General features: G+C 31.5%; 3 protein-coding genes and 2 pseudogenes across 3 annotated transcripts; 3 read left to right on the top strand and 2 right to left on the bottom strand.

Annotated features, from left to right (window-relative positions):
* The first annotated feature begins 36 nt into the window (after positions 1–36).
* Positions 37–1,060, top strand: LOC131177959 (pentatricopeptide repeat-containing protein At4g21065-like; annotated as a pseudogene).
* A 299-nt stretch (positions 1,061–1,359) lies between these two features.
* LOC131174135 (probable xyloglucan endotransglucosylase/hydrolase protein 23) lies at positions 1,360–2,576 on the bottom strand. The gene is made up of 3 exons (XM_058137223.1): positions 2,255–2,576; positions 1,981–2,174; positions 1,360–1,885 (listed from the first exon to the last, which is right to left on the bottom strand). The coding sequence occupies exons 1-3, from the start codon at positions 2,537–2,539 to the stop codon at positions 1,492–1,494; spliced, it is 873 nt and encodes a 290-aa protein (XP_057993206.1). The 5' UTR covers positions 2,540–2,576; the 3' UTR covers positions 1,360–1,491.
* Positions 2,577–11,926: 9,350 nt separating this feature from the next.
* On the top strand, positions 11,927–14,120 carry LOC110646179 (heparanase-like protein 2). The gene is made up of 8 exons (XM_021799540.2): positions 11,927–12,142; positions 12,228–12,264; positions 12,339–12,522; positions 12,612–12,763; positions 12,872–13,295; positions 13,384–13,509; positions 13,603–13,702; positions 13,785–14,120. The coding sequence occupies exons 1-8, from the start codon at positions 11,927–11,929 to the stop codon at positions 14,118–14,120; spliced, it is 1,575 nt and encodes a 524-aa protein (XP_021655232.2).
* Positions 14,121–14,348: 228 nt separating this feature from the next.
* On the top strand, positions 14,349–15,260 carry LOC131177957 (pentatricopeptide repeat-containing protein At1g08070, chloroplastic-like; annotated as a pseudogene).
* Positions 15,261–15,551: 291 nt separating this feature from the next.
* Positions 15,552–16,821, bottom strand: LOC131174134 (probable xyloglucan endotransglucosylase/hydrolase protein 23). Its single transcript, XM_058137218.1, has 3 exons — positions 16,455–16,821; positions 16,181–16,374; positions 15,552–16,085 (listed from the first exon to the last, which is right to left on the bottom strand). Exons 1-3 carry the CDS (start codon positions 16,737–16,739, stop codon positions 15,692–15,694), a joined length of 873 nt encoding a protein of 290 aa, XP_057993201.1. The 5' UTR covers positions 16,740–16,821; the 3' UTR covers positions 15,552–15,691.
* Positions 16,822–21,908: the final 5,087 nt, after the last annotated feature.

Here is a 21,908-nt window from a genome sequence, read left to right as displayed (position 1 = left end):
TCTCTAATTGTTTTCGCTGAAGGACATTTTATAAAAATGTCCCTCATAGGTTTTATCTTATATTAATTATTAATTATAAAAATTATCTAGAAAAATCTTAGATGTCCTAATAAATTCTTTGATTTTAATGTGCTGTGGGTTTAATAAGATGAAGGCGGGGAAATACACATTGGATGAAATTCCTAGTCCATGATCGCTAGGTATGCTAAAGTGGGTGATATCGACTCTGCAAGGTTGTTAGTTGATTGATATGGTTCCGGATGAGGGTCTTTCTTTTTAAGCATACCTTTTGCTTGTGCTCAATTAGGTGCTTGGGATACTGGACTTCGGATTTACAGTTTGATGGACAGAATAGGGCTGTCTTTGGGTATCCGCTCAAGCACAAGTCTCATTGATATATATGCAAGGCGTGGGAATTTGGATTAGCTAAGAGATTGTTTGATGGAATGCCTAAGAGACAATTTATGGGAATGTCTAGATTTCTGGTTTGGCAATGCAAGGAGATGGAAAGGATGCCCTTCAGTTGTTTCTAGAGATGGAGGAGGCTGGGCTTACGCAACATGATGTCACATTCGTAGCTATTCTGTCTGTTTGTAGTTATTTTGAAATGACCAATTAGTGTTTAAGAGTTTTTAGATAGAATGTTGTAATGCATATAAGATTATTAAGCCCAATTGAGTGAACCTTATGGTTCCTAGAAAGAAGAAAAATAAATAATCCAAAGAATGCCAACTTCAAGCAGTTCCTCTAAGGAACTAGTAGCTTGGAGAGCATTATTAAGTGCTAGTTGCAATCAAGGAGAAGTCTAGTTGGCCGAGGTTGCAGCAGAGAGACTATTTTACAGTGGGGTGTATATTCTGCTCTCAAATTTGTATGCAACTATTGGGAAACATGATGATGCCAAAAGAGTAGAGAAGATGATGAGAAACAAAGGGGGTCAACTGGGCACCCAGCTGGTAGCAGTTCAATCAAGATTAATGGCATCCTTAATGAGTTTGTTGCTGGAGAGAAAACACATAAACTTCCTCAATCAAGACATATTATACTAATAAATATATAGTTATTTAAATCATAGATATTATTTTGGAATTTTTTTTTTTAACTTCGTGGCATTGGAACTGTCTACGAGATCTTTATTCGAATCTAGTCAGTCCCAATTGAACCAAATATAGAAAGTGATTTCCATATTCAATTCTTATAATTTTTGTTCCTATCTGCAATCACCTTGTTTTACTTCAAGCACCCTATTCAATTCTTATAATTTTTCAGTTATTTCATCTGGAATAAATAATGAGGTTTCTATCAAACTGTGCCCTGTGTAATTGGCACAATGTAAGAAATTCGAGGTAGATAAACAAATAAGAATCTTTAAATTTTGATAGTGTTATTGTATTGCAATCATTACAAAGGAATTGAATATCACAAACAAAGAATCAAAGAATGGAGAAGTAAAAAAGCAAAAATATCTGTGTATTGATTGGTGAATCTTCTCTATGAGATGCTGCATTCTGGAGGGAGTCCCTGGGGAAATCTTTTATTGTCTGTGCAGTAGTTATAGATCATGTAATTTTTTTGTACCCATTGGAGCCTTTCCTGGCTTGTTGTGTCCAATTCTTGTGATAGCCATCCATTACTAGTGGAGGGTGAATTTGAGTTGCAAGAAGATGCCCCATTAGACCATATACAAGCATCGGCATTGAAATTCCTATAGGAAGCAGTGAAAGGAGCTTGCGTCCAGTCTGTCTTGACCAGACCACCCCTTGTAGCCCAATCATCAGCATTCCATAGGCTAGAATAAATCCTCATTGGTTGATTCTTTGGGAAAGGAACACCATTGCTCTCCAAGTTCTTAAATTCCCTAATTGGGGTGCCATCGACAGAGAATCTGAAACAGAGTTGGATAAGTTTGTTTAGCACAGAATGCAAAACTACAAAAAGAAAGTTAAATTAAGTAGTTTGGATTGATATTGGGATGCTTACATGATGCGCTGGGGATTCCAAAGAATGGAATAGGTGTGAAAATCTGCAGTTGGGTCAAACCATAGATAGAATTGCTGCTCTTTGTTTCCTTTGCCTTGGCTAAACACGTTAGTGTGAAGAATGTAGGGGTCTCCACTCAAATTCCCCAAGAACTCAAAGTCTATCTCATCCCAAGTAGACCCTTTCGAGGATAGCTGCAAATGTACATACATTTAGCCACTAGAACATATATACCATGGAATTTTGAGGCAACCTTAACAACAAAGAAACTTACATAATAAGCGGTGACAGTGCCAGCGGAATTGCCAGGGACAAGCTTGAGCTGCATATCAATCTTCCCAAACATATACTCATTCTTGGATTGAAATCCAGACCCAGAGGCTTTGTCAAGGGACAAAGTGAGAAGGTCGCCATTGTTGAGAATCTTACCTCGACCATCTCCCCATGTGATGTCAAAATCTCGGTAGAAATTACCAGAGGCAATGGCTGCCATGGAAGAGAAGATGGAAAGAAGCAAGGGCAACATTGCACAAAAGGGTAATGAATTGTGTGAAGCCATAATATATTTCCCGAATTATGAGATATATATAGAAAGAAACAAGTAGTAATTAAGAGAAGAAGAATGGTAGTAGTGAGGAGATGGGATGCGTTGAGGTTTGTATTTATACCCACCAAATGAAGGTGAGTGCAGAGTAAAAGGAAGGACGCAGGAAGGTCCACTGAGCTCAGCTGTGGACAGTTGGAATAAAGAAGACAGACAGCCCAACAAATATCTAGCACGACACGCGGTTTTGCATTGGGGAGGGGGGCAGCTGGCCAGATTGGTGAGTCACCTGTGGTTTCAGTCACTAGTTTTATTTGGATAGTTTGTAAGGGCAAGCTTCATGATTTGAATTTTGATAAATTAATATTTTATAATTATATCTACTCAATTCAACTCAACTAAATTTTTATCGTCGGCTACATTATTTCTTTTTCTTCATTCTAAACGATTTTGGGTTAAATAATACTTTTAGGTACTACTATTCTCCAAGTTAATTTAGGTCTATTCCTTCTTTTCTTTATATCCTCAACCTAAAGTACTCTACTTGTCTAACTGGAGACTCCGTATATCTACGCTTCAAATAACCAAACCACTTCAATATCTCTTCTTTCAATTTATTCTCAATTGACACTACTCTTATCTTTTTTTTCTAATTCATTATTTTTTTATACACCATATATTTTATTAATTTTAAATAAAAAAATTTAATAAATAAGTTCTATATCACATATAAATTCAAACAATTAATTTAAAAAAAATTAAATAATATAAATTTAATAATATTTGTATAAATATATTACCGCGACCACCCAAACTCATGAATGTGCATACTTTAAATTAAAAAGATTTTACAATATAATCATTTCCATATTATATTGATTGTGCTGTATAAATTAAAAATCTACTATATATTATATAATAAAAATACTGTAATTGTTTATCAATTAGAGCATATAAAAGCATAAATTCATTGAGGCATTTTTATTAAAAATGTTAAGAATGAAAATGAGAAAAAATATATATTTTAAAAAATAATTTAGTATTAAAACAATAACAATAATATCATTTATGAGAGGATCAACATCTAAAATTATTAAATATTTGAATTCCAGCTAAAATAATTGATTTTTTTTTTCTAGTTAACTATCTCAAATTACAAATCCCAATCTATAAATCGAATTTTCAGGCATTATAATTTATTATAGTAAATAGTATAGTAATGAATTACATATTCTTTTATATATTTTAGTTATTTAATTTTTATTTATATTTTATTCATTTACTTTTTGTAATTATATTTTTAAAAATAAGAAAATTATAAAATGTGCTTGTGATTTCGTGCATTTTTAAATTAGAGTCTGAGATTAAACTTGTAATAAAATAAAATTTCATAGTTATGCACAATTAATAAAGGAAGGCTTTTTACGCTAATGTTGCATTAATTATTTAATTAAAAATAATTTTTAACTATAAAAATGGTTCCATTTGAAATAAAATTTTAACAAATAAAATTTTTAATTAAAATAGATTTTCTCACTAAATCCTTTTCCATGGTTTTGATTATGAGATTTGGGTTGCTGTTGAAGATGGTTAGTGGTGTTGCTGGGATTTCCTCATGGTGAAATCAGAAAATTGAGTCAGAATCAGAAAATTAAGTGGATAAAAAAAATTTATTTTTCTTAATTATAAAGAAAAAAAAAAGTAAGCTAGATTAAAAATGTCAAACATCACGTTAAATCACAATTATATTTAAAACTTTTAATTTTGTGTAAAATTGTCTTTAGGTATTATCACAAATGTATCAAAGAGAGTTAAATTTAATTTAAAAAGTTAATGATAAATTACAATATAATGTCTGAAGTTTTATTTGATTAATAAAACATTTTATTGATTAAATTTTATATTTTATTTTTTTTAAAAAAATATATTTTATGTTTATGTTTAATTAAAATTTTATACTAAAAAATATTTTCATTAATTAAAAAATTTACATAATTATCTTTTGAATTAAGTCAAATAAATCTATGAATCTAAATATAAAATGTAAAAGTTAATTCATACCCTTTTACAAATCAATTTTAAAAAGAATATATAATTAAAAAGAATGTATTTCATATGAATTGTAGTATCAATTAAATAAAATATACATATTAATTAGAATAAACTATATATTAGACACATTATTAATAAATCTTCATTTACAACTAAAATTTCTTTTTTATTTTAATTAGACAACAAATTAATTATAAAATTAAAATTTTAAGAAAACAACCAGTATTCTAATTAATAAAATCAAAATGAGTTGAACGAAAAATAAATCACAAAATTATAAACATCCAAAAATTAATGTGGTAAGAAGCACCAAAATAGCCAATAGACTACAAATCACAATTTGTATGAATTCCCTAGTGCAAGCGCTGACATTCCTGGTAATTAAAATTTCTGCCAGGTTCATATCTAACAATGCTTTATTCGACCTAGTTTGTCACGACCCAACCTATGGGTCGGACCGGCACTAGGATCTGGGCCAGCATAAAGCTCCCGAGACCCGTAGTAAGCCTTACTATTCTCAAACCCATAACTAGGCCCACAATTTAAGCCCAATATATAAATAAAATTAAATAAAATAAAATATTTTTATTCAAGTCAACCCAACCCAATAACCATAAAAAAAGCTGAAGTAAGGGGAGCCTCGCTCAACCCTGTTATCACCACTTATAAATTATTTAAATACCACACAAATCTCCATTTATTAACCTCAAAATTTTAAATTAACACGGTTTCTAAAAAGGTTCACACTATTACTAACACATGCGGAGTTCTAGATTTCAAATTTTGAAAAATAATAAAACAATTAAATAACCGACGTTAAACCTGCAAGGAGTAAAGCAGGTTGATCTGTAAAAGAACTCCTCCTGTAGCCTGGAAAAATAGGTGAACAGGAGTGGGCGTTCGACTCAGAGAGTAAAATATCAATTTTAACCATAATCTCTATAACTATCTAAAACTAATGCACCCTGTAGAGTGAAATGCAACATTAGCAATAATTTCACATCATAACATCAAAAAGGTAATTTGGAGCACTAACACACCCAGTAATATCAATCATAATATATGGGAGCTAATCCCCTATACAGCTCTCTTAAATCCAACCTGTGCCAGCGAAGAACTCAAGCCGGACTTTCACTTAATAAACCAAATCGGGGTCCCAACGAAGAACTCAAGCCGTGTCTACCCCGAAGGATCGGGTCCCAGCGAAGATCTCAAGCCGTGTCTACCCGTCCTATCCATAGTCAACACCACATCACATGTACGCCAACGCACGCACACTGCTCCAAATTACCACAACAACATCTATGGCACTTTAACAGTTATGAATGCAACATAAAACGTGCTTAGAGTTTAACTACATAGATACATACATATAAGTGATGCATGGGCATGCTTAACATATAATAATATCGAAATTATAATTAAAATTAATATTTTACTCACAGTACACCGATGACTATTGTGGCTGCTGGATGCAGAAAAATAGCTGACATCGATCACCTAATAATTAAATTATAAATTTATTAGTACTAAGTCAAAATAAAACTCTAAAGAGGCAATAGACAGCCTAATTTATGCCGGAAATCCGGCAAAGTTTCCCCTATACTTGGGACCTACCCAACCTGCAAAAAGGTTCAAATAACACTTCGAAATTCAACTCATATCTCATCATCATTATATGGCCCCTCCTGGGCCCTCCAAACCAAGCAATACTCAAAACCTTAAAAATTACGTTTTAGTCCCTATAATTGACATTTTGCAAAAATCCACTCAAACATGCTTTAAAAATTCTAAAATTTTGTCCCGCGGTCCTTAATAATATTATAAGGCTATTGCAAAATGAATTGTAATTTTCTAATCACCCATGAATATTTTATTCAAGAATTTTTACTCAATTCCATAAGTTTCCAACAGCTAAGATATTCTTAATTCAACCCAATTCAATATTCACATATTTAAACCTCCATCCTCAAGCTTCAACCAATCATATAAAATTTAAATATCATAAATTTCAAATAATCTTATATGCCCCTATGCTAAAAATCTAACTAAAATTCATCTATATTTTTCAAAAATATTCTACAATCACTCAAAAAATTCAACAAACACCATAAAATATCTCCAAATAATTTTACTTTCATCATATATTTTTCTTAGAATTTTTCTCCAATTTTTCCTATTTAAAAAACACTGTATTTATGCTCCACTGACAGAGAAATAATGAAAATAGTCTTATCCGAAGTTTATCTGTCTCAAAAATTCCAAAAATTTATGAGGAAGCCTCTAGAAGTTGAATCATCTCCATAGCCCACTGGCACCACCGCTGGAACCACCGCGCACGGTGGCTGGCCGCCGATCGCCGGTGATATTTGCCGGATCCGATCATACCATCATGTTCCTCTCCTCTTCCTCAATCCATAGGTGGTCTCGGATCGTCGATCCAACGGTCGGATCGTCCTAGATTTGACGAAAAAGCTTGAAAAATTCGAAACTTCTCTCCTCCATATCTCACTCATCCAACCTCCATTTGCTGCAAAATTAGTATCAAAAGAAAGCTCTCGGAACAAGCTTTCCAACGCCACCTGAATCGCCTCGATCGGACGTCGGATGAAGCCGGAATCACACCGGAAAGTTGTTGCCCACTGTGCCCTCGTTTTCTCTCTCTTCTCCCTCTCTTGCCGCCGTTTCTGACGGTGCTACCGGCCGGCTGGTGGCTCGCCGGCGTCGTCCGAAATCGCTTGGTCGCCGGTCAGTGGTGGTTGACCCCTCACTGGTCGGAAAGTGTAGAGAAAGGGAGAGAAGAGATGAGAGAAAGAGACATGCGTGAGGGAGAGAAGGGGGGGGGGTCTGCTGATTCTGTTTGTTTGTTTTTTTTTTTATTATTATTCTGGGTTGTTACATAGTTGTTTCTGTATTATAGTGTGATTGGGCAGAACCCTTAAGATTATAGACCCTTGCAATACTTTTTGTTTATTATTGATTAGTGTAGTTGTTGTTTTCTTGAGTTTTTTTAAATTTGTAATTAATTTATTGTTTAATTAAAATAAAAGATTTTAATTATAAATGAAGATTTATAGATAATGTGTCTAATATATAATTTATTCTAATTAATATATGTATTTTATTTAATGGATTCTACAATTCATATGTGATACATTATTTTCAATTACATATTTTTTTCAAAATTGCATTGTAAAAAGGCATGCATTTATTTTTATATCTTATATTTGGATACATAAATTTTTTTGGCTTGATTCAAAAGATAATTTCATTAATTTCAATTAATAAAAATATTTTTTAATATAAAATTCTAATTAAAAATAAATATAAAATATATTTTCTTTTTGAATGTAAAGTTTAATTAACAAACTATTTTGTTAATCAAATAAAACTTTAGGTACTATATTGTAATTTATTATTAACTTTTCAAATTCAATATAACCCTTTGGATCCAATTATGACAAATCTTAAAGGTTTAGCTATTTCACACAAAATTAGAAATTTTGGATATAATCATTTGAAATTTTTAGTCCAATTGGTCAAAAGAATATATTATATGCAATAATAAACTATTTGATGAGAGAAAAAAAATATAATACTGTATGCAAATTTCAATAGACAATAATAATGGTGTAGAAAAGAAAATAATTCATAAAATAATAAATTCTCACTATAATATTAAATATAATTATATATTGATAAATAATTTTGTAAAAATGCAATAATGTATGCATGCATGGATTGCATTAATGGGCATGCATTTTTTATTACATATCTGTATAATATATAAATGTATGAAAGGAGAGGAGAAACATTAGCTTTACCCAAATTACCATTCATTACTTACAGTATTTACAATTAATTTTGTTATTATTTAATTTAATTTAATTTCAAACCGAGTCGCAGTACCCCCCCCACTCCCTGCTTCATGATTTTTCCTTCCTCCTACCTTCTCCCTTTCCTTTCTCCTGCAAGTCCATGTCTTCACCTCTAGCGAGGGTTCCAACTAGTTGTAGCAGTCTCCGACGAATGCAGAAGAACCAGTTGCAGCGGCCATGGCTTTTGGGCAGCGAGGAACGTGAAGGAAAAGAGAGGGCAACGCTAAAGCCTTTTCCACATGTTTCCGACCAATCCCAACATTGGACGGCCAAGATCCGACCAGCAACAAGCTCCTCGCATGCCCAGCTTCAAGATTCGACCTTCCTTGATGAATTCCATGGTGTTTTCTTGCAAGGGAGAAAAGAGAGAAAGGTGGGTTAGGCAGCAACTTTCTGGCTAATTTCTTGACGATCCGACCGTGAGATCAGCGATCCGAGACCATTGTTGAACTCAACACGTCAAGACCTTCACAATGGGACTAACCCAGCTCCGATCGGATACTGTTTGGAAAAGACGATTATCAGACAGTCTAGATCGCTTAGTGAGATTTCAACATTTTTCGATGCCCATAAATTAAATATAATTATATAATAATTATTAACAATTTATGAGTTTCGTTTAGGTATGATAGGATCCGCGATAGCTCAGTAGAACTCTGGGCAAAGTTTTCAGGCCAGTTTGGGCACTTGGCGGGCTGTCCCAAAAGGTAACCATGTTTACAGTCATTCCCAGCATTTTTCATATGTTTAAAATGTGTTTCAGATAGCATAATTTGCAAAGATAATCCCGAAATCAAATTATGCAATTTTTCACCTATTAATTTTATAAAATATTCCTGGCATGTTAAAAATAATTGAAATAAATTTTATGAACTTTAAGATGATGTGAAGGACCATCGGGAATATTTTTGGAATTTTTAGAAGGTATTTGATAATTAATGGGACAATTGTGAAGTATAGGAACTGAACTGGAGTTTGGATGATTAGATTTAGATTAAGCTTTTTATAGGCTCCGGATAAGCATTATAATTATTGTTATAGTCCTGAGGCCCTATGTATTATTGTTATTGAGTTTTCTTGCAAGGAGTTAAGTCCAGTTATAGGGGAGACTCTACCTAAATTTCGACAAGACCTTAAGATTTATTCTTATTTATATAGTTTAAATTAATTAGTTAATTTTGTCAATCTTTTGATAGAGGTTAGTATGTCTGTATAGGTGATTAGTGTTGGCCATTCTTCTTCCTTCTAGTCGGATCAGTTACAGTCTAGTCGACCAGTCTGTGAATTGGATATTGATTATATTTTGTAATTTCAATATTATTTATATATTTTTAGTATGCTCATGCATTTTATAAATATATTTACATACTTAGTTAAATAAATTAGGAGCACTCTTATTGTTACATATTTATTTGTTGATAATTACTTGTGTTTTTTGCCCTAGGGATAATTTGGAGCTTTGTGTGTGTGCATGTGTTATATATATATATGATGGATATGGATTGGATAAGTAGTCGCGGCTTGAGTTAGACTTATTGGAATTCGATCTTTATGGTTATGGAAAGTCTGGGTGAAACACGACTTTGAGTTGATCTCGCTGGCCCTCACACTTGGATTTAGGCGAAAGTCTGGCTTGAGTTAAGCTCGCTGGTTGGATTTGGATTGAGAGAGCTGTAGACAGAAGCAGCTTCCATATTTATGTATTGATGTGACATACTTAGTGTGTGAGTAGCTCCACTCATACGAATATTAGATGAATTATTTATTATATGTGATGAATATGCATTTCATGGTAGGATTGCAATAGTTTTAGATAGTTATAGAAATTTCATCTATAATCAATATCTAAACTCTTTGTGTCGAACACTTATTCCTGTTCAAATATTTTTATCAGGTTATATGAGAAGCAAGTTAATTTTCGAGTCTAACCTACATTTTTCTCCGCAGGTTATGGTGTTTCTTAGTTAATAGTTTTTATTGTATTTATTTATTTTTCTATTTTTTTAATCATAAGAACTTCACAGTGACACTAGTGTTTATATATATTGTATTAATTAATAAAAATTGATGGTATTAAATGGTTTGTACATTGGGTTTCTCTAGTTCTGGATTTCGGATATAGTTATTGGATTAAGTTAGCTCAAATTAATTTATAATACTTCATTTCATTTTGTTGAGCATGTTGGATCTTGAAGTTGAGTTTGATCATAGGTTCAGAAGTAGTAAAGTTTATTACGGACTTTAAGGGTTTTATGCTGACCCAAAACCTAGTGACTGACCAGTAAAATCGGGTCGTGACATATGCTTTCATTGTCATTAACTTAATTTAAAAATTGTAAGTGCATATACAATATACATGTCATGAAAATAAAAAATTATTATATTATTATCATAATAATAACAATCAATATATTATAACAATATTATATTATATTACATAAAAAATTAATAAAAAATTATATATGTAAATATTAAATTCCAGATACATATAATGAGTGCAGAAAACATGCAATATACGGTTTGAAAAAAACTAGTATTGATAAAAACATCTTCGTTAAAATAATTATAAGTTTAAGAATTTTGTTTTATGAAATTATTTTTTTAATATTTATTATATTCTTGTTATATATAAAAAATTTGCATACATTATTTTATATATATATATATATATATATATATATATATATATATATATATATATATACACAATATTTTTTTCTAAATTGAGTGAAATAATTTTTTTCCCCAATAACTCGATTTTCTGGCTCACCCTTGAATCTAATGTTGGAATTTCATCTAGTATAATTTTTTAATATTAAAAAAATTAAGATCCTTTGTTCATTCATATTAGAATCTGCCTTTAAAAGTTGGAATCCAAATCGAATGAAAAGAAAAAGAAAATACATAATAGAGTTTTAATTCAATAATATTAAAGTTTTTAAATCTAAATATTGGTTGAACACGAATAATAGAGTTTAAATCTAAACATAATAGAATACATAAATATTATATTAATCTTATTTTCTCCTACGGTAAGAACGCGTAAATATAATTGGAGGATGATTTATCTCTTAATTACGGTGTAAGAATATATAGAAATAAAATTTATGAATATATTTACAAGGAAAATTAAATAAATTAGTCTTAGCTGCAAAAATAAATTTATGAATACATATACAAGATAGAAATAAATTACTACCTCTATTTATATATAGACTTCTTTCCTGCATAGATTATTATACACAATTCACCAAAAGACAGAAAGAAATTTAGAGTTTTAGTTGGTTTAGATTTCTTCAACGTAGTTAGTTTAGATTTGCATGGTGTCACAGCAAATTTCAGTATATATATCCAGGCCATTGTTGTATTCATTCATCCATTGCTCTTTCCATTATTCTCTGCTTCTCTGCTCTTTCGATTTCTCTCTCTTCTGTCATACCGTCGTGTTTGCATCTAATATCCATCAGTGGCAATGGTGAAGCTTAGATTATATTCTGCTCTTTCGATTTTTCTTCTGTCATATTGTTTGTGCTTCGCAGCTGCTGAAGATGTGAGGGTTACTGTGAGAGGAGTAACCTCTGTTGCCAAAACAGATGATACTTTTATTTGTGCAACTTTGGATTGGTGGCCAAGTACTAAATGTGACTATGGACAGTGCCCTTGGGGCCAAGCTGGAATTCTTAATTTGGTATTTATTTATTTTCATTGTTTTTTCTATTAATTGCTCTTTTCAATGGTATATTGTTACTAAACATTGCATCGCATGCTTGCAGGATTTGAACAATAAGATTTTGGCTAATGCTATCAGGGGTAAACGCTTTTTTTTTTTTTGGTATTTATCTATGATTTTTTTTGGTGTCAAAGATCTGACTTAAAATTTACAGCTTTTGGTAATTTGAGAATAAGAATTGGAGGGTCATTGCAAGATCAAGTTGTTTATCAAGTTGGACATGCTGTCAAGAAATTCCCTCACTTCAAGAGAAACGATACTGGCTTGTTTGGATTTACTAGAGGATCACTTCCCATGCATAGATGGAATCAACTTAATAAACTCTTCAACCAGACAGGGTATGAAGCTTTTATTTTTCAATTAAAAAAAATTATAAAATTTTGTTTTCTTATTTGAAAAAAAAAACTGTTTAAAATTTTGATTGCAGGGTTAAACTAACTTTTGGGTTGAATGCTCTGTTTGGGAAGCACAAGTCCAATGACTCAGACCTATGGTTAGGCAATTGGAATCCCAAAAATGCTCGTGATCTTATGGAATACACTATTTTTCAGGGACACAAGATTGATTCTTATGAATTAGGTAATTTTTTTTAAATAATAATAATAATAATAATAATTTACATCTCAGTTTAATTTTTTTAATTAGTACTATATTTCTACGCTAATTAATTGTATATTATATCATCAGGGAATGAACTGTGCGGATCAGGAGTATCTGCAAGGCTGGATGCTGTTCAATACAGTAAAGATATTATCGTATTGAAGAAATTAGTGGATAAATTGTACCCAGATCCTAAAACAAGACCAGCAGTGTTGGGCCCTGCTGGTTTTTATGATCAACAATGGTTTAATACCTTTTTTGAGGCCACTGGACCAAATGTTATTCAAGGAGTAACCCACCATATCTACAACCTTGGTGCAGGTGTGGATAAAACCCTGATTGATAAGGTTCAGGATCCATACTTCTTGGACCAAGTAGCACAGACATACAGAGACCTTTCAGTTAGCATCAACGAATTTGCTCCATGGGCAGGACCTTGGGTTGGGGAATCTGGTGGTGCTTTTAACAGTGGAGGCAAGGATGTCTCGCATACCTTTGCCAATGGATTTTGGTTAGAACTATTAATTTCTCTAATAATTTTTTTTTTTTGACATTTTCATTTTTAATAGTTATATAACACCAATTTATATGTGAAATAGGTACTTAGACCAACTGGGTATGACTTCAACATTCAACCATAAAGTTTTCTGCAGACAAGCCCTTATTGGTGGAAATTATGGCCTCCTTAATACCACATCATTCATACCAAATCCTGATTATTATGGGTATATATATCTCATACTTTATTCTATGTACATTAGATCTTTCTAATCTTAATTCCCTTTTTTTTTTTATTGATTTATTTCCTTGTATATTAGTGCACTTTTATGGCATCGTTTGATGGGGAAGGAAGTGCTGGTTACCACTCACGATACTACTCCTTATTTGCGAGCATATTCCCACTGTTCCAGGAATAAGGTAATCTTATAGTCGTAGCGATTTTAAATTTGTTTTCCTGATTCTGTCTGAGGATTTATAAGTTTATTTGTTTCAAATGCAGCCTGGAATTTCTCTACTTCTAATAAACATGTCAAACCAAACGACCTTCAGTGTTACCGTTGAGAATGATGATAATCTCTATCCAAGCAGTCGGAAGCTCAAGAATTACATTTATGGAGGAACAGAGAAAAGAGAAGAGTATCACTTGACTCCTAAAGATGGGAATATTCAGAGTGATGTGGTGCTACTCAATGGAACTCCATTGAAGCTGACAAGCTCCTTAGGCATTCCTGAAATGAAGCCTATTTATGTTGATTCTTCATCTCCGATCACCATTGCTCCTGATTCCTTTGTTTATGTCACCATTAAAGATTTTAAGGCTCCTGCGTGTGCTTAGCCTTTAGCCTTTAGCCTTAGAGAAATAGAATAGATTGCCCCCTTTTTTTTAATTGAGGATTTGTATTTTTATTTTCAATTTCTTCATTTTGTCTTAAGCTATAAATAAAGGATTTTTAGTCCCTCATAGGTTTTATCTTATATTAATTATTAATTATAAAAATTATCTAGAAAAATCTTAGATGTCCTAATAAATTCTTTGATTTTAATGTGCTGTGGGTTTAATAAGATGAAGGCGGGGAAATACACATTGGATGAAATTCCTAGTCCATGATCGCTAGGTATGCTAAAGTGGGTGATATCGACTCTGCAAGGTTGTTAGTTGATTGATATGGTTCCGGATGAGGGTCTTTCTTTTTAAGCATACCTTTTGCTTGTGCTCAATTAGGTGCTTGGGATACTGGACTTCGGATTTGCAGTTTGATGGACAGAATAGGGCTGTCTTTGGGTATCCGCTCAAGCACAATTCTCATTGATATATATGCAAGGCGTGGGAATTTGGATTAGCTAAGAGATTGTTTGATGGAATGCCTAAGAGACAATTTATGGGAATGTCTAGATTTCTGGTTTGGCAATGCAAGGAGATGGAAAGGATGCCCTTCAGTTGTTTCTAGAGATGGAGGAGGCTGGGCTTACGCAACATGATGTCACATTCGTAGCTATTCTGTCTGTTTGTAGTTATTTTGAAATGACCAATTAGTGTTTAAGAGTTTTTAGATAGAATGTTGTAATGCATATAAGATCATTAAGCCCAATTAAGTGAACATTATGGTTCCTACAAAGAAGAAAAATAAATAATCCAAAGAATGGCAACTTCAAGCAGTTCCTCTAAGGAACTAGTAGCTTGGAGAGCATTATTAAGTGCTAGTTGCAATCAAGGAGAAGTCTAGTTGGCCGAGGTTGCAGCAGAGAGACTATTTTACAGTGGGGTGTATATTCTGCTCTCAAATTTGTATGCAACTATTGGGAAACATGATGATGCCAAAAGAGCAGAGAAGATGATGAGAAACAAAGGGGGTCAACTGGGCACCCAGCCGGTAGCAGTTCAATCAAGATTAATGGCATCCTTAATGAGTTTGTTGCGGGAGAGAAAACACATAAACTTCCTCAATCAAGACATATTATACTAATAAATATATAGTTATTTAAATCATAGATATTATTTTGGAATTTTTTTTTTTTAACTTGTGGCATTGGAACTGTCTATGAGATCTCTATTCGAATCTAGTCAGTGCCAATTGAACCAAATATAGAAAGTGATTTCCATATTCAATTCTTATAATTTTTGTTCCTATCTGCAATCACCTTGTTTTACTTCAAGCACCCTATTCAATTCTTATAATTTTTCAGTTATTTCATCTGGAATAAATAATGAGGTTTCTATCAAACTGTGCCCTGTGAAATTGGCACAATGTAAGAAATTCGAGGTAGATAAACAAATAAGAATCTTTAAATTTTGATAGTGTTATTGTATTGCAATCATTACAAAGGAATTGAATATCACAAACAAAGAATCAAAGAATGGAGAAGTAAAAAAGCAAAAATATCTGTGTATTGATTGGCGAATCTTCTCTATGAGATGCTGCATTCTGGAGGGAGTCCCTGGGGAAATCTTTTATTGTCTGTGCAGTAGTTATAGATCATGTAATTTTTTTGTACCCATTGGAGCCTTTCCTGGCTTGTTGTGTCCAATTCTTGTGATAGCCATCCATTACTAGTGGAGGGTGAATTTGAGTTGCAAGAAGATGCCCCATTAGACCATATACAAGCATCGGCATTGAAATTCCTATAGGAAGCAGTGAAAGGAGCTTGCGTCCAGTCTGTCTTGACCAGACCACCCCTTGTAGCCCAATCATCAGCATTCCATAGGCTAGAATAAATCCTCATTGGTTGATTCTTTGGGAAAGGAACACCATTGCTCTCCAAGTTCTTAAATTCCCTAATTGGGGTGCCATCGACAGAGAATCTGAAACAGAGTTGGATAAGTTTGTTTAGCACAGAATGCAAAACTACAAAAAGAAAGTTAAATTAAGTAGTTTGGATTGATATTGGGATGCTTACATGATGCGCTGGGGATTCCAAAGAATGGAATAGGTGTGAAAATCTGCAGTTGGGTCAAACCATAGATAGAATTGCTGCTCTCTGTTTCCTTTGCCTTGGCTAAACACGTTAGTGTGAAGAATGTAGGGGTCTCCACTCAAATTCCCCAAGAACTCAAAGTCTATCTCATCCCAAGTAGACCCTTTCGAGGATAGCTGCAAATGTACATACATTTAGCCACTAGAACATATATACCATGGAATTTTGAGGCAACCTTAACAACAACGAAACTTACATAATAAGCGGTGACAGTGCCAGCGGAATTGCCAGGGACAAGCTTGAGCTGCATATCAATCTTCCCAAACATATACTCATTCTTGGATTGAAATCCAGACCCAGAGGCTTTGTCAAGGGACAAAGTGAGAAGGTCGCCATTGTTGAGAATCTTACCTCGACCATCTCCCCATGTGATGTCAAAATCTCGGTAGAAATTACCAGAGGCAATGGCTGCCATGGAAGAGAAGATGGAAAGAAGCAAGGGCAACATTGCACAAAAGGGTAATGAATTGTGTGAAGCCATAATATATTTCCCGAATAATGAGATATATATAGAAAGAAACAAGTAGTAATTAAGAGAAGAAGAATGGTAGTAGTGAGGAGATGGGATGCGTTGAGGTTTGTATTTATACCCACCAAATGAAGGTGAGTGCAGAATAAAAGGAAGGACGCAGGAAGGTCCACTGAGCTCAGCTGTGGACAGTTGGAATAAAGAAGACAGACAGCCCAACCAATATCTAGCACGACACGCGGTTTTGCATTGGTGAGGGGGGCAGCTGGCCAGATTGGCGAGTCACCTGTGGTTTCAGTCACTAGTTTTATTTGGATAGTTTGTAAGGGCAAGCTTCATGATTTGAATTTTGATAAAGTAATATTTTATAATTATGTCTACTCAATTCAACTCAACTAAATTTTCATCCAAAAAATTTAAGGTTGGCTATATGGTTTCTTTTTTTCCATTCTAAACGATTTTGGATTAAATCCTCGGAATTATGTAATGATTCTAGGTCATGTTCTACTACTCTCCTCCAAGTCAGTTTAGGTCTATCCCTTCTTTTCTTTATATCCTCAACCTAATTTGTTCTACTTGTCTAACTGGAACTTCCATATGTTTACGCTTCACATGACTAAATCACTTCAATCTTCCTTCTCTCAACTTATCCTCAATTGGCACAACTCCTACATTTTTTCTAATACTCTTATCATGACTTTATTTAGTCTAGTATGGCCACTCATCCATCTTAACATTCTCATATTCGCAACTCTTATCTTAGACACATACGACTCTTTCAGTACCATATAACATGGTCGGTCGTATGGCTATACGGTAAAATTTTCCTTTCAACTTATTGGGAATTTTGCGATCACATAAAACTCTCGTAGCACGTCTTTACTTCAACCATCTGGCTTTAAACCTATAACTAACATCCTCCTCATATTCTCTATCTACTTGAAGGGCTGAGCCGAGATATTTAAAGTGATTACTTTGGGATAGTACCACTCCATCAAAACTAACTTTTTCCCTGTCACCAGTTCGACTTTCACTGAACTTACAATGCATATATTCTATCTTCGTTTTACTTAACTTAAAGCTATTTGACTCTAGAGTACTTCTCCAAAACTCTAGCTTTTTATTGACTCCTTCTCGTATCTCATCTATCAGAACTATATCATCCGCAAACATCATGCACAAGGATACTCTTTTATATATTTTATAATTATGTCTATTGGTAAAAAAGATTTTTATGTTATTTTTAATTTTAAATATAGTGTTATTTCTCTGCCAACCATTTACGATATTAAATGTTTTTGAACTCAAAACTAAATATAAAAAGATTAAATTTTAAACAATTATATAATTAAAAAAATTTATAAATCATACACTTATTAGATGATAATTAACATTCATTATTTTTTACACATCATATATTTTATTAATTTTAAATAATAAAAAAAACTTAATAAATAAGTTCTATATCACATATAAGTTCAAACAATTAATTTAAAAAAATTTAATAATATAAATTTAATAATATTTGTATAAATATATTACCGCGACCACCCAAACTCATGAATGTGCATACTTTAAATTAAAAAAATTTTACAATATAATCATTTCCATATTATATTGATTGTGCTGTATAAATTAAAAACCTACTATATATTATATAATAAAAATACTGTAATTGTTTATCAATTAAAGCATATAAAAGCATATATTCATTGAGGCATTTTTATTAAAAATGTTAAGAATGAAAATGAGAAAAAAATATATATTTTAAAAAATAATTTGGTATTAAAACAATAACAATAATATCATTTATGAGAGGATCAACATCTAAAGTTATTAAATATTTGAATTCCAGCTAAAATAATTGATTTTTTTTTCTAGTTAACTATCTCAAATTACAAATCCCAATCTATAAATCGAATTTTCAGGCATTATAATTTATTATAGTAAATAGTATAGTAATGAATTACATATTCTTTTATATATTTTAGTTATTTAATTTTTATTTATATTTTATTCATTTACTTTTTGTAATTATATTTTTAAAAATAAGAAAATTATAAAATGTGCTTGTGATTTCGTGCATTTTTAAATTAGAGTCTGAGATTAAACTTGTAATAAAATAAAATTTCATAGTTATGCACAATTAATAAAGGAAGGCTTTTTACGCTAATGTTGCATTAATTATTTAATTAAAAATAATTTTTAACTATAAAAATGGTTCTATTTGAAATAAAATTTTTAATTAAAATAGATTTTCTCACTAAATCCTTTTCCATGGTTTTGATTATGAGATTTGTGTTGCTGTTGAAGATGGTTAGTGGTGTTGCTGGGATTTCCTTATGGTGAAATCAGAAAATTGAGTCAGAATCAGAAAATTAAGTGGATAAAAAAAATTTATTTTTCTTATTATAAAGAAAAAAAAAGTAAGCTAGATTAAAAATGTCAAACATCACGTTAAATCACAATTATATTTAAAACTTTTAATTTTGTGTAAAATTATCTTTAGGTATTATCACAAATGTATCAAAGAGAGCTAAATTTAATTTGAAAAGTTAATGATAAATTACAAAATAATGTCTTAAGTTTTATTTGATTAATAAAATATTTTATTAATTTAATTTTATATTTTATTTTTTAAAAAAAATATATTTTATTTTTATGTTTAATTAAAATTTTATACTAAAAAATATTTTCATTAATTAAAAAATTTACATAATTATCTTTTGAATTAAGTCAAATAAATCTGTAAATCTAAATATAAAATGTAAAAGTTAATTCATACCCTTTTACAAATCAATTTTAAAAAGAATATATAATTAAAAAGAATGTATTTCATATGAATTGTAGTATCAATTAAATAAAATATAAATATTAATTAGAATAAACTATATATTAGACACATTATTAATAAATCTTCATTTACAACTAAAATTTCTTTTTTATTTTAATTAGACAACAAATTAATTATAAAATTAAAATTTCAAGAAAACAACCAGTATTCTAATTAATAAAATCAAAATGAGTTGAACGAAAAATAAATCACAAAATTATAAACATCCAAAAATTTATGTGGTGAGAAGCACCAAAATAGCCAATAGACTACAAATCACAATTTGTATGAATTCCGTAGTGCAAGCGCTGACATTCCTAGTAATTAAAATTTCTACCAGGTTGATATCTAACAACACTTTATTCGACCTAGTTGTTTCTGTATTATAGTGTGATTGGGCAGAACCCTTAAGATTATAGACCCTTGCAATACTTGCAAATAAAATTTTGGATGTTTATAATTCTTTTGTTTATTATTGATTACCATAGTTGTTGTTTTCTTGAGTTTTTTTAAATTTGTAATTAATTTATTGTCTAATTATAAATGAAGATTTATTGATAATGTGTCTAATATATAATTTATTCTAATTAATATGTGTATTTTATTTAATGGATTCTACGATTCATATGTGATACATTATTTTCAATTATATATTTTTTTCAAAATTGCTTTGTAAAAAGGCATGCATTTATTTTTATATCTTATATTTGGATACATAAAATTTTTTGGCTTGATTTAAAAGATAATTTCATTAATTTCAATTAATAAAAACATTTTTTAATATAATATTCTAATTAAAAATAAATATAAAATATATTTTCTTTTTGAATATAAAGTTTAATTAACAAACTATTTTGTTAATCAAATAAAACTTTAGGTACTATATTGTAATTTATTATTAACTTTTCAAATTCAATATAACCCTTTGGATCCAATTATGACAAACCTTAAAAGTTTAGCTATTTCACACAAAATTAGAAATTTTGGATATAATCATTTGAAAATTTTAGTCCAATTGGTCAAAAGAATATATTATATGCAATAATAAACTATTTGATGAGAGAAAAAAAATATAATACTGTATGCAAATTTCAATAGACAATAATAATGGTGTAGAAAAGAAAATAATTCATAAAATAATAAATTCTCACTATAATATTAAATATAATTATATATTGATAAATAATTTCGTAAAAATGCAATAATGTATGCATGCATGGACTGCATTCATGGGCATGCATTTTTTATTACATATCTGTATAATATATAAATGTGTGAAGGGAGAGGAGAAACATTAGCTTTACCCAAATTACCATTCATTACTTACAGTATTTACAATTAATTTTGTTATTATTTAATTTAATTTAATTTCAAATCGAGTAGCAGTAGCGCCCCCCGCGCCCCCTCCCTGCTTCATGATTTTTCCTTCCTCCTACCTTCTCCCTTTCCTTTTCTCCTGCAAGTCCATGTATTCACCTCTAGCGAGGGTTCCAGCCAGTTACAGCAGTCTCCGGCGAATGCAGAAGAACCAGTTGCAGCGGCCATGGCTTCTGGGCAGTGAGGAACATGAAGGAAAAGAGAGGGCACCGCTGAAGCCTTTTCCACATGTTTCCAACCGATCCCAACATTGGACGGCCAAGATCCGACCAACAACAGGCTCCTCGCATGCCCAGCTTCAAGATTCGACCTTCTTTGATGAATTCCATGGTGTTTTCCTGCAAGGGAGAAAAGAGAGAGAGAGGTGGGTTAGGCAGCAACTTTCTGGCTAATTTCCTGACGATCCGACCGTGAGATCGGGGATCCGAGACCATCGTTGAACTCAGCACGTCAAGACCTTCGCAATGGAACTAACCCAGCTCCGATCGGATACCGTTTGGAAAAGACGATTATCGGACAGTCTAGATCGCTTAGTGAGATTTCAACATTTTTCGATGCCCATGAATTAAATATAATTATATAATAATTATTAACAATTTATGGGTTTCGTTTAGGTATGATAGGATCTGCGATAGCTCAGTAGACTTGGGGCAAAGTTTTCGGGCCAGTTTGGGCACTCGGGTGGCTGTCCCAGAAGGTAACTGTGTTTACAGTCATTCCCAGCATTTTTCAGACATTTAAAATGTGTTTCAGATAGCATAATTTGCAAAGATAATCCCGAAATCAAATTATGCAATTTTTCACCTATTAATTTATAAAATATTCCTGGCATGTTAAAAATAATTGAAATAAATTTTATGAACTTTAAGATGATGTGAAGGACCATCAGGAATATTTTTGGAATTTTTAGAAGGTATTTGATAATTAATGGGACAATTGTGAAGTATAGGAACTGAACTGGAGTTTGGATG

This window comes from Hevea brasiliensis, chromosome 2 (assembly GCF_030052815.1).
Source record: "Hevea brasiliensis isolate MT/VB/25A 57/8 chromosome 2, ASM3005281v1, whole genome shotgun sequence".
NCBI lineage: Eukaryota > Viridiplantae > Streptophyta > Magnoliopsida > Malpighiales > Euphorbiaceae > Hevea > Hevea brasiliensis.
This window is presented reverse-complemented; position numbering and strand designations above follow the sequence as displayed.